This window comes from Parus major, chromosome 3 (assembly GCF_001522545.3).
Source record: "Parus major isolate Abel chromosome 3, Parus_major1.1, whole genome shotgun sequence".
Lineage (NCBI taxonomy): Eukaryota > Metazoa > Chordata > Aves > Passeriformes > Paridae > Parus > Parus major.
This window is the reverse complement of record NC_031770.1, coordinates 16586029-16598618: the sequence shown is the minus strand read 5'-3', so window position 1 is coordinate 16598618 and position 12590 is coordinate 16586029. Positions and strand designations below refer to the sequence as shown.

The 12590-nt window shown below is 43.4% G+C and overlaps 3 protein-coding genes across 5 annotated transcripts in view; 2 read left to right on the top strand and 1 right to left on the bottom strand.

The window, feature by feature from the left end:
• The window catches only part of ENAH (ENAH actin regulator), a 123919-nt gene extending 119619 nt beyond the window's left edge, over window positions 1-4300 (bottom strand). Inside the window, exon 1 of one of the 2 annotated variants that reach the window (XM_033513273.1) lies at window positions 4210-4300. The gene's annotated coding sequence lies outside the window, so the exon portion shown is untranslated. The remainder of the gene's footprint in view (window positions 1-4209) is intronic. The other variant, XM_033513272.1, reaches the window with a different exon arrangement.
• Window positions 4301-4485: 185 nt separating this feature from the next.
• On the top strand, window positions 4486-10888 carry SRP9 (signal recognition particle 9). 2 transcript variants are annotated; one of them, XR_004496730.1, is made up of 4 exons: window positions 4486-4609; window positions 7237-7305; window positions 7640-7768; window positions 8577-8685. XR_004496730.1 is itself a non-coding variant. In XM_015621660.3 (3 exons), exons 1-3 carry the CDS (start codon window positions 4538-4540, stop codon window positions 8694-8696), a joined length of 261 nt encoding a protein of 86 aa, XP_015477146.1. In that variant the 5' UTR covers window positions 4486-4537; the 3' UTR covers window positions 8697-10888. The 2 variants fall into 2 exon arrangements, 1 of the variants encoding a protein (XP_015477146.1); XM_015621660.3 differs by lacking the exon at window positions 7640-7768 and having other exon boundaries at window positions 8577-10888.
• Window positions 7235-12590, top strand: part of EPHX1 (epoxide hydrolase 1) — a 34938-nt gene continuing 29582 nt past the window's right edge. The window contains exon 1 of the mRNA XM_019005983.2: window positions 7235-7305. The gene's annotated coding sequence lies outside the window, so the exon portion shown is untranslated. The remainder of the gene's footprint in view (window positions 7306-12590) is intronic.

Sequence of the window (12590 nt, the reverse complement as noted above, 5' to 3'; positions counted from 1 at the left end):
ACAATATAGCCTGAATCACTCTCTAAGATGCTTGTGTCCAAAAGAATAGAAAACCGGCATCGATGTAATTAACTGTGTATGGCTCAACCTGGCAAAATCTTCAGCCAAGCTGTGTAATACATAAAACCTCTAGAAAGGAGCCACGTGCTTTGTGCTCCTTCAGGAGCTGTGGAGTGAAACCTGTGGCTCAGTCTGGCGTGTTATAACCCGTCCAGGAGCACAAACTGCTTCTCACTGCAGGCTCGGTTCTCATGGGCACGGAGACTCAGAAGACAGTGAGATGTCAAGACCTCGGATCTCAGTGTATTCAAGATTTATCTGCATCCCTATGCACATAAATGCCCTTTCAAAGGAAAAAATAGCCCCGTGTGATTAAAGTCTGCATCAGTACAAATCCCAGGCTGGTTTAGACCATACAAACAAGAATGGAATGTATAATCACAATGCCTGGGATTCTCCTTAACTTTGCTAAGGGCTGGGTTGAAGGTATTTTGAAAGAAGCAACTGTATCTCCTTTAAGCATTAAGCATTCTTGGCAGTAATAATTGCCTCGTAACTAACTCCTCATTAGCACTCTCTCAGACCTGAATTACTGTGCTGACTTTATGTTGCTCCCGGTCCAAGAACAGGATTATCATCGCAGCACCAAAGTCTGAGCTTAATTATACTGTTACAGATTAAAAAAAAAATAAAAAAAAAATCCAATGAAATAAGTGGAATGACTGTAGATTTAGAGTAGCATAACTGAGATCAGCTTGTCCCATTGTTTCCCATCTAATCCAGAAGTTAGCATGATAAAGAACAGTGCTCTATACAAAGCTTCTTTTAGCTGCAAAGACCATCCTGTGTTACCCACCGGTAGTATGTCATGGTGACAGATAACTATTTTAATGAATTTAATACTCTTATCTGAATTCTTTATCCAGAGAAGGAAAATAGTTTCAAAAAACAAACAAAAAACCCCCAAAAACAAAAAAGAAGAAAAAAAAAAAAAAAGAGCACCTGCTTTAGGTAGAATAAAAGCATTAATGTGAAGAACAGGAAACCAAATGTCTGACCCTGAGTGATGCTAAGAAGCTGCAACTTCCATGAACTTTGTAGAGTTGTAAGATCTCTGTGGATGATATTTTAAGATCTAATGCAAAGTTTTCTCTACTATTTTATTTCAGTTTGTCATTAATTCAAAGGAAGACACTAGATAAAACACCTGAAGAAATCACCACGTGCAATCCAGATGCCTGAACACAACTTTACGAAGCAGAACTTGCAGTGGTAATGCATGTAGGAGCTTGATCAAAGAGAGATCATTAATCATGTACATACAGGTTGATGAGGGGAAAGGGCCTGAGGAAAAACCACATGAAAAGTCTTCATCACACAAGTACTTACATTATTGCTTCATAGCTTTTTACGGCCTTAAATCCAAGCAAAAAAAAGACCTTATCTAAGGTGGTCTAGGGAATACAGCAAGGATATACAAAGACAGACTGAGGAAAGGGTAAATGAGGTTTTACAGCATCCCAGATTTCACTTGCAAGTGATGGAATGGGCCGTTAAGACCGTTGGAATGATTTCTTGCATGGCAGAAAGCAGGAACTCAAGAAAAGAAAGCAAGATAAGTGTGTATGTTTTAGCAGAATTCTTACTAACTACTAAATTATTATTGGCTGCATACCAAACACTCCACACAGTGATAAACAACTGTTCATTTTATTTCACTAAACAAAAAGCCCATTGAAGGATTTCTACTATTACTGCACTCACTGGAACTCACTTGAAAAATACAGTTTTGGACATACATCAAATACAACTTACAGCTGAATAGCTGCACTGGTCTGACTTACTTTCCAAACATGTCAAGAAAATGTTCTGTTCTCCAGGCAAAAGGAGAACAACAGAGCACAGCAGTGCACTAACTACAGGTATCAGACATTCCCTGAGGCTCAGAAATAGCTTCTCTTAATTGTGGAGAGTTCAGCAACTGGCCCTGCTTTCAGGGGAACTGGGGGCAGGGGTGATTTCATATACAGCCCCTCGTTTTAGTGGCAATCCAACAAAACCAGTAGGAATTCCCATATTCTTTCTTGCCACCAAAAAAGGTGCATTTTCAACAGCTGTGTCACCATAAGAGTACATAAGGCCACATAGTAAACTAGAAAACCAAACTCATCTCAGTGAAAAAAAGCATTACTAAAAATGGTGTTGCTTTTAATCCCAGCATTGGTTTGATCCCCAGTGCAGAGTTACAAACAGCTGTGGCAGCACAATGTGGGGCCATAGGTGGTGGTGGCAATGGCAGGGATGACAAAATCCTCAAGATCTGCAGCCAGGAACAGGCTATGCAGAGCTGTGTATCAGGCTGTATAGAACTGTCATTGTGACACATCCCATTTCTCTCAGAGGCAAGGCCAGTTACGAAATCACTCCCTTCTTTGCCCTGACTGCTGCAGTTTGTCACCTCCAAAATTGTGCCTATTGGAAGCTGCATCCCAAAATGGATTGTGGAAATCATTTAAGTTATGGGGGAAAAATACCACAATGGGTTTGTTTTTTAATCTTGCTTTGTTGCATTACCTCAACTGCAGGGCTAATGACTGGGCACTGGAAAGCTCCTAAACACCTCTGTGTCAAGGAACACATATAAGATAAAAAAAACTAAAATCCTCTGAAAAGTGTTTATGACTGGGCAGCCCAAAACTGAGGCTCTTTCAGAAGGTACACCCATGTCCCACTGAAAAACCTGGGTCCAAATTTGGTGAACAATGCTTCTGCAAAATGTTGTATGTGTTAGAGAGTTTGTGCTCCCCACACCTTTCCTTACCATGTGTTTACATCCCCTACACATCTGTACAACACTACCAAATGCAATTCCTACTTTACTGTTATAAATAGCTACCCAAACCCAAGGAGAGTAGAGAACCATTCCGTCCAGGTTAGGTTCTGAGTTTGGGATGATTGCTTTAGGCTCTGTCCATATATCTATCACCTGATAATCTGTTGATTCTCAGCACCTCTGAAAGACAATTCTTGTAGTTCTGAAGCTGGGTTCTGTGACATATCAACACCTAAACCCTGTGAGCAGCTCTAGAAAACAAAAATAAAATAAAATAAAACCAAATCCTTAAATCTTTCTACCCTGCATTGCCCCCATTCATTGGTGCAAAGCCCTTTACCAGAATTGTTTAGATCACATAACACCCAGAAGCTGCAGTTTATGAAGTCTGTCAGCCTAATCACTGTAGACTTTTTCAGAGTAGATCCCCACTGTAACAATTATTTTCTGCTTTACTGACTCAGGGAATTTTATTCTGGCTTTTCTCCCCTAACCTCCCATCCACCCTTTTATTTCTATGCCACATTTCTTCTTTCTCTCTCTCACGTATTGTGCCTTTTGTGGCCAAAAAAAGCCTGCAGCTATAGTATTTCCCCATGTTGCTAGTGGAGACTGCAACAGCCTCCATAATTTGTTCCCTCAAATGCAGATCTGCCCTAAACCTTCCAGTTTGTTTGGCCGAGCTGGTGAGCTTTGAGTTGCTCAGTAAAACTTGGAGCTATGAATCATTATCAGGAGCTTTTGGGTTTTCAGTGAGTCCCTGTGAAATAGAGAATAGAGACTGCAAGTTTTACGTGCTTGTTGTCACTGCAGCCCTTGCACAAGCTGTGTGACATGAGCAGAGCTTAGCTCTGGGTCTGGCTACAAGCTTTGTGCTAGAAAGACACAAAAATCATTGCAGGGAATGGGATTTCAAAACATAATGCTAGAAATCTCGGATCTTTTTTTTTCTCCCTCATTTCATTTTTGAAGGGAATTTTTAAGTTGGCTTTACGTAAAAGCTTTACACACACAGGCCTGAAAAGCAGAGTTCCCCAACCTATTTCATGATTCTGTTCTATGTTATTCAGCCTCTGTCCCAAAGAGCAGCTTTAGTTTAACAATGCCTCAGCACCCCTCAGCAAGGCAGACCAGGGAAGGGCTCCCACACATCCTTTTTGTTCCACGCGAAGCCAACCTCCAGCTAAACGCAGGCCCTTCCAGCCTGGGAAAACCTGGGAATTGCTTCAGCTGTGAGGGCCGGCCGAGCAAACAACACCTCAGGTGCACGGCCTGGGCCCTGCCCTCACCTCCCGCCGGACCCCCAGGCTCCCCGCTGGCCCACCCGCGTCCCCAGTAGCCTGAGGACGTGAAGTTACCGCGGAGACAGCCCGTACCTGGCCTGGCCGAGCCCCGCAGGTGCCAACCCCTGGCGGGTGGGCGCTCCGCCGGGGCTCGAACCCGTCACCCGAGGGCTCCCGGCCCGGGCCGCCACTCCCTCCCTGCGCGGCGGGCGGGGAGCGCCTGCCGCCATCCCGCCGCGCCTCCAGGGGTCGCTGTGGCGGGAGCGTGCGGCCGGCGGGCCCGGGAGCCCTGAGTTACGCGCCCCGCGATTGGGCGGCGCTGTCCCGCGGGCCAATGGCAGGCGGCGTCTCAGCAGCACACCCGCCCGCCCGCCCCCGGCGCCATCTTGCCGCGGCCGCGGGGAGCCGACCGGGCCCGGCCATGCCGCACTTCCAGGCCTGGGAAGAGTTCACCCGCGCCGCCGAGAAGCTCTACCTCGCCGACCCCATGAAGGTGGGACAGCCCGGGCTGGGAGGGCAGGATGCGTGGCTCGGCCGCGGGAGCGGCGCTCTGGGGGCGGCTCCAGCTGCGCACAGCTCGGCGGGGGCGGCGGGCGGTGTCGGGCTAGGGAGGATTCGCTGGTGACTGCACGGGGGAGGCGATAATCACAGAATCACAGAATCGATTAGTTTGGAAAAGACCTCCGAGGTCATCGAGTTTAACCCATGACCGAACGCAGCCACGTTAAGTACACCATAGATAGCACTAAGTGCCACGTCTAGTTATTTTTTGAACACTTCCGGGCATGGTGACTCTACTATCTCTCTGGGCAGCCCTTTCCAATGTCTAATCGCCCTTTCTATGAAGACATTTCTTCTAATGTCCAACCTAAACCTCCCCTAGCGCAGCTTAAGCCTGTGCGGAGGTTGCATGGGAGGAGAGGCCGATCCCCACCAGGCTACACCCTCCTGTCAGGCAGTTGTAGGGAATGATAAGGGCACTCCTGAGCCTCCCCTTCCCCAGGCTGAGTACCCCCAGCTCCATCGCCCCACGCTGGACTCTCTCCAGCACCTCCACGTCCTTCTTGAAGTGAGGGGCCCAGAACTGAAGTGCACCTCACGTGGGTGAGGCCTCACCAGTACTCATCGACTTCAGGGGAAAAGGAAGGGGATTACTCGTTGGTGTGGCACCATCCTTTCCTATGGAACGGGAGGAAGCTCTCTTTTATAGCCCCAACAACATCCCGAGGGAACGGTGTTGTTGGCAGCTGGGATGAACCTCAAGAACCGAACTTCAAAGACGTTGTACCTGTGCCTTAGAAACCGAGGTTAAGAGTTCTGCTGAAGTATCAAGAATTGGTTTATTTTATGAGTTTATAGCGTTTATAACCTGTATAATTTGAATTTGTCCTTTCATTACCTCTTATGTTGCAATGCTGCTTGCAGTAATGTTTCAGACTGGAAGGTGTTTGTACCCTAAAGGATAATTCCTCAAGGACTTAACTTCTCGGTTTATGATTATTTCTTGTTTCCAGTGACGTTTTTTGGGAATATGGTTTATGCAAATATTAAAATTAACTTCAGTCTTCAGAAAAAGCATTATAGTTTGCCTAAAAAGCAGCACAAAAATGCGATGTGGCACTCACACCTGAGAAAACTACTGTAAAAAAGGCCTAGTCTTCTTCACCAAAAATAGGGGAACTGGCAAAACCTTCAGAAGATTAAATTAATATCCAATTATTTAAAGCAGATTAGTGTCTGCCTTTTAATTAGCACAGAGGCACCATATGTGATTGCTGCTGATAATAAAATTGCCCAGTTTTGCCTTACTAGGCTCTGTGACATTCAATTAAATGAAAGAGGAGGGATGTCACTGCAGCCAGGAGTTGCTCTCCCCCTTTCCTTACAGGGCCTCCAAAGGTAATCTCTTACCATCCATGGCAGTGAATTTGTCTGGTTACTGAGGGGTTTATCTAGACCCTGTTGTCATAACACAAGTACCTTTCTGTTAATTTGGCGAGAATTAGCCCCAGCAGTTTTGTAATTGGGCTTGCTGGGAAGCCGAAGAAAGAACAAGAACTGTGGAAGATTGGGTGTGTGTTCTCCAGGCAGGTACTGAGAGGTCTTGCCCTTTGCAAGAACAGGTTATTGATACATTGGGTGTGTACCTGCTCCCTCTGGCAGCCTCTGGTGGGCTTTTGGGGCTGCATCTCCACAAGGAGATGTGCTGTTACACTGCTGCTGTGGTCAGAATGTGGCAGTTTGTTAAACAAAAAGGTTCAGTCTGTGATGAGATCCATTGTGGAACAGGAATTTCAAAATATATTTACAGCAAAGGAAGTTGTTGACCATTAGCACAAATCACCGTAGAATAAAAACTGTTTGCAGTGTGAATTCAGAATGTTCTCAAATGCCACCCTTCTTTGTTTCCAGTTACTGAAGTTAGCTGAGGCTGCAAACAGAACCTCTGTGGCTGGTTCTGTGCTCAGGAGGAATCCTTTAATGCTCAGTCACTGAGGATGTGGATTTTTATTAGTGTGGCTCTGAGAACTTTGGTGATTTGAGGGTCCAGAGGGGCTGGATAGGTTAGAGCTCAGGGCAGGTGACTGCAGGAGTAACTGTGATAACAATTCAGGTGCCATAGAAGAAAAAATGGTGATGTTTAGCCTACCTCACTCAGATGATCCCTTTCAAGTCTTCATGTGGAGCTACTCTTTTTTGAAGTGTTTCATGCATACAAACACAGGCTTTCATTTGGTTTTTCTGGGGTGTGATACACAGCGAGGGGGTGTCTCATCTCAACATGACACTCATAATATATTCTGCTGTCTCCAAGGTCTCTGCAACTGTTGTTGCTGTATTTGCAAGGTTTTTGAACATGCCCAGTGTTGACCTTGCTGATGCCACTAGAAGACCAGTCAACAGTGTTAGGGAAAGTGGTGGGTCAACTTCTACACCACCTTGGCTATGGGATTACAGCTCCCACAGCACCAGAGCTGAGGACTGCCACAGAGGTGCTTGAAAACATGGAGCAGTACATAACTATGATAAAGGGTAGTCTGAATGTGGGCAGATTCCCTTCAGTATATTCTGAGAATTGTTATCTGTAAGTGCTAATTCTTAAAATGTTTGTCGTTTCAGGTGCGTGTTGTTCTCAAATACCGACACTGTGATGGGAACCTCTGTATCAAAGTAACAGATGATGTGGCTGTAAGTACTGAACACGTTCCCCTTTTAGAGCTTGTACCACTCACAAACTTGTGTTTTGATGTCAGGCAGCTTGGGAGATCTTGGATACTACCTTGAGAGAGTACCTGACAGTTTTCTAAACATTTGTGCTTAGCCTTCCCTCGTTGCGGTGTCTGTGATTGACACTGACCAGTTCAAGAGCATTTTCAAGCAGGTGTTTACTAGTGTGAGTGTGGTCCTTTTTCTTTGCTCAGAGTGGTGGAAACTTCCAGCCATAGGTTAAGTTACTTCTTTGTGATTTTGAGACTGAATGACAGCAATGTTACAGCTAAGGAGTTCTTTTTCTGCAATCCAGGGTGAGCCGCAGTATTCTGCCCCACTCTTGTCTCCAGACTTGGAAAAGAGTCAAATTTCTTCTTTCCAGGAAAAGTAGTCTGCCATTGGAATTTCAAGTGCCTGGAAGAGATGTGAAACTCCAGTAAAGGCAGGTCTTGATAGGGTAATAGGGCTTAACATGGGTGAGGTGTTGAATATGGGGCACTTAATAATGGGGAGTTTAAGGGTAATTTTGTTGAAGTATCCCATAGGGGAAGTTGGAGTCAGATGATTGACAAATGTGAACTCTTCTGAGGTACAGGCTGCCTTACTTGCTTTCAGTCACAGGAAGATCTTACACCAGTTGGGGGAAAATGGGGACTGGTTTCAGGGTTTTGATTGGATTGTTTTAGTGCTTGGGATTTTTGTGTTTGGGTGTTTTTTGATTTTAATCAGATGCTGTGTTCCCTATTTAGAGCTGTCTTGGAAAAGCAGGTTTTGCTTAGGATAGAGATCCCCTTCAATGGGAAATACGGAATTTTATGTCCCTGGCAGTGTAACATCAAGGACAGTGAAAGGCAAAATAAACTTGCTTTCAGAATATAAAGAATTGGAAAATAACTTCAGGTTTAAAATCTGGTTCTATGTTTAGACAACACAAAAAAAGGACAGCTTTAAAACCCTAGTTTTAGCAGCTTTTTGGAGCTAGAAGAAACTAGGATAAATTATGAGTTTCCCTGTTTTCAATATGGGAGGCATGAGCATTAAGGAGAAGCTTGAAAGCAAACACAGGTATGTTTGTGCTTGGAAACACAAGGTAGATGTATTGGTGCTGCCTCCTGGTAACTAATGAGCATTTCAGTGCTCTCCTTGTTTTGTGTGTTCCAAGCACACATGTATAGCTGCTATAAACAAGATAAAGTGAAGTTGAGCTCACAGTTGAAGTGAAATCTGATATCAGGAACTTTGTCTTGCAGTGTTTGCTGTACAGAACAGACCAAGCACAAGACGTGAAGAAGATTGAGAAATTCCACAGTCAGCTCATGCGACTCATGGTGGCGAAGGAATCCCGCAGTGCTGCCATGGAAACAGACTGAAGTGCTGTGAATAAAATCAGCGCTCCAGTCATATTTCACTGGAAGCAAATCTTTTGGATTTGAACGAAAAACTGGGTCAGGAGATGCTTTTATGTACTAAAGTGGACTGATGACAAGTCTGAAGCATTTTCACCCCTCAGACTCCACTTTGGAAATCTAGGAAAATAAGTGCTTTCAATTGAAAGCTTATATTTATTTTTGGGTATTAAGCAACTATTCTTACACATTAGGTATGCTAAGAAGACAAGTAAATATTTTAAATCTGCAACATGTTAGTCCAAATTTGATAGGCCACAGGCATACTTCTGGAAGGTTACTGTAAAATTTCATAAAGATTTCATTGTGTTCATACCTTATGCTGGTGTATTCTCAAAATGAGAGGGTTTATTACCCTAATACTGTAGCATGGTGACTGGGTCTAATAAATATTTACATACATTATATAAATCTGTTGGGTTTAGAATAACATGTTTTCTGAACTGAAATATTGAAATTGCCAATTTGTATTACCACTGTCACTGGCAGCACTCTAGCTTTTGGCATTGCTCTTAGTCATAAGATGTACAACATTATCCATGATACAGTTTGTAGAACTCTTATACTGGCTAAGTCATTAAACTTCTGTATTTTAAAAATTAAAATAGAACTTAACTTGAATATTGCTAGAGATCTGTGAGAAACTGGGAGGTTTTTTTCTGCTTGTGCAAATACTGTTACTGAAAAGCAGTCAGTGGCTTTTTTACAAACTTGAACTATTTTGTACCAGTAGGGGTTTCTTTTCCCATCCTTGCTTCAGGCAGAGTTGAAGTATATCAACAGGATAAATTCTAGAAGCTCTTGCCTATTATGTTAATAGAAAATATCCAACCAAACACTATCCAGATTCCTTATTCTAACAGCTTGTTAACTGCATTTTCAAATGTTGCATGTGGCAGGTGGATGTCAGCCAAATGAATAAATGGATGAAAATAGCTTAATAAATCCTTATATACCACGGTCAGAAATAGACCAATGCTCCTGTATCTTAGATGTGTTTCTCACAGTAATCTCTGGTAGGCTGATGGAAGCCTTAATTGTCTCTTGTAAAAAAGCTTTTTGTTTGGAAATCCAGTAGCTAAAATTGATACTTGCTTTGACTAGGTCTATGCATACTTGAAAACAGATGAACATTTTCATGTAATTAGGCTATTGGTATGACTAGGTGCTTTCAGAACTGATTTTTTTGGGGTTAAACCAAGCCACAAAAGTAAAGCAGGACCGTACTTGTAGTGGCATTTATATATAACAAAACAGTCTACTTAAGTAGCTACCTGCTGTCACTTACATAAAAATAATGGAGCTACTGGGAAGCAGTGGACTTTCCACATTTGCCAAAAGCTTAGAAAAAACCCACCAGGCTTGAATATTGCATTAGAGTACCCTTTCAGCTGAACATAGAAAGTTGTTGGAAAATGCTGCAGCACCAAATTCCTGGTGACTGCTCAAAATTCTAGTCTGCAGCAGTGACTGGTATGTGTGTAACATTTTTGTATTGGCTTTTGAAATATAAATAAAGCCAGAGAGAAGGCTAGAATCTCTGTTCATTGTTAAACTTTCATGAGATACTGTAATACTGAAATTTTTTTTTGGTGCTCCAAATAACTTTCCTAATATTTGCAATATAGTAGTGGAGAGACTGGGTGTACCAAGTGGCTGAAAGGCTTCAGCTTTATACTCCAGTAGGTTTTAGAGAAGGAGCAGTTACGGCACTGTATATCAGAGCAGCTGTTTTCAAGCAAAACAGTCAAGGGAACACATTCCTACTTTTCTAAATTTAGAAATTACTTCCCTAAAACCCTGGGGAAATACTATTGCTACTTGTTAAGAGTATGTGTTGTTACGCTTGTTCTTCATATACTCAGAAAAAACTAGAGTGGTTCTGTGCAGACAGAATGCAAAAGAAAATATTACAAAGCTGCTGCTTAAAAAAAATTAGATTGTATGGAAACTTCTTTAGAAAAACAGGTGCTTCATAACTTTGTCCTGGAATTTTCAGCCATGTCCATACAGTGTTCATGGGGAAGTAGAGAAGCTCTGAATTTCAAGCTCTGTTTCTCTCATGCCTGTACTCTTGCTGAGAGTATGTGTGCTTATGTACACTGATCACTTCCCTAATAAACATTCACTGAGTTGGTCCATCATGTTGCCAGCTACTCGAATGTGTCTTCTGGTTTGTGATTAAAAAATCAGTTTATTGTGGCTGCTGCAGCAGAGGGGTGCTCACAGTACCCAAATGGCTGGATTGGGCAGCCCAGCTTGCCAGAGAATCCTTGTCTTCAGCCAGGAACTGGTGCCATTTACAGGCTGCAAACAGGGCAGGGCCACATGGGCAGGCTGTGCACTGACAGGTGACTCTTGCAGAAGTGGAATGATTGAAAAAAATAGGATGCTCTTCCCTGCTACGGCTAATTTTGTTGCTGCCTGTTAGTTATCTTCAGTAATTGTTCTGTTTTGTGAGAGAAGTTTAATAAGAAGATAGGGGTCTTGTTATTGTTCCAAGAACTTGGGTTAGTTTACCTATGGAATTTATTCTGTTTCTCTGGTGTTCTCACCTTCTGGGTTCCCTGTGTGTCTTGATTTCAGTTCTTCCTTTGTGCAAGGCACTTAGGCAGACTTTGTGTCTGAGCTCTCTCATGTGCAGCTATACCACTTCTGTTTCCAGTTTTAGTGGTTTGAACCCTGAGCTGCTCCATATGTAATCCACTGTAGAGCTGTATTCTGGAGTGCATGAAGATTTTTATATTATCTGTCGAAGTGAGGAGGGAGAAGTTTGGTCGCAGGTCTTTGTTTTAGAGAGCCCTATGAAAGAAGCCTTCCTGTTAAAGTCCTGACCTAACTTCTAGGAGTGACAAGTTTATTCTGGAAAACTGGATGTTTTGGTGCTGGAGTCTGTCAAAATGCAAAACGGAACCAAAGCCAAACAGGGGCTTTTAAAAATGTTTTAACTTATAAAAGAACTATGTTTCATCTCAGTAAGTTTCCTGCAGTATAAAAGTGGCGTTTTACTCAGCATTTTACTGTAACAAATGTGAAGATACTGTGTTTTCTGTCAGTAGGACTGGGATGATCGCTTGTTACTGCAGGCTGATTTTAAAGGATTAAGTCATTTTAGGTTCTTAGGTGTTCATCCTGCTATGAATCTCCTCACTTTGATCACCTGGAAGAGGGATGGAAACAGTTACCTCACCCACCTGTGCTATCTCCCTTCTGGCTTGGGGGAGGACAAACCTCTCACAGGAATTATACTGTAACTACCTTTTAAACAAAGTTTGGATCTGAAGTGGAAGTACATGGAAAATTAAGCTGGTAAACTTTCCTAGGCTGCAGATTATACACAAGTCCAGATCCTTCAAGATTCTGTGAGCTTTGGTGGGTGTCCTTAGGGAGTAGAAGCTTTGCTGAAAACTGGTATTCTTTGTACAGTGCTATGTGCTGAGGGACCTTCTAATTGACTGAAGCAAAGCTGTTTTGATCAAATAAATCTGAGGAGTCTTTTTGTTAGATATCTTGGTTTGAAAGACAGGTGTCTGCTAGGGAAGGCAGGAGCCTCCCTTGGAATGGAGAATGTAAACCCCCTCCCTCCGAATTATTGTAATTTTGAAATTAAGGGGCTGTCAGGTAAAGATATGAGGATAGGAATACCAGTTCTTTACTAGTATGTGAAACAAGGCAAACAAACCACAGCTCTGGCATTAACACCAAGCAGATCTGGGAACTTCCTGACAGCCTTTTCGGCCGGGATGGGAAGGGATGGGACAGAGGCTTTGCTTCACAGGCCCTGGGGCAGTCGATCCCGGTGCCCCAGCAGGACTCAGAGGAGCAGCAGGCCGGAAGGGCAGGAAGGAGCAGAAGTCC

What these genes read in the sequence shown, in the direction of transcription:
- SRP9 (XM_015621660.3), top strand. Translation starts at nt 4,538, where the DNA reads ATGCCGCACTTCCAGGCCTGGGAAGAGTTCACCCGCGCCGCCGAGAAG. An exon ending in ACCTCGCCGACCCCATGAAG is followed by an intron (nt 4,610 to 7,236) that starts GTGGGACAGCCC and finishes TTGTCGTTTCAG; the next exon opens with GTGCGTGTTGTTCTCAAATA. An exon ending in AAGTAACAGATGATGTGGCT is followed by an intron (nt 7,306 to 8,576) that starts GTAAGTACTGAA and finishes TTTGTCTTGCAG; the next exon opens with TGTTTGCTGTACAGAACAGA.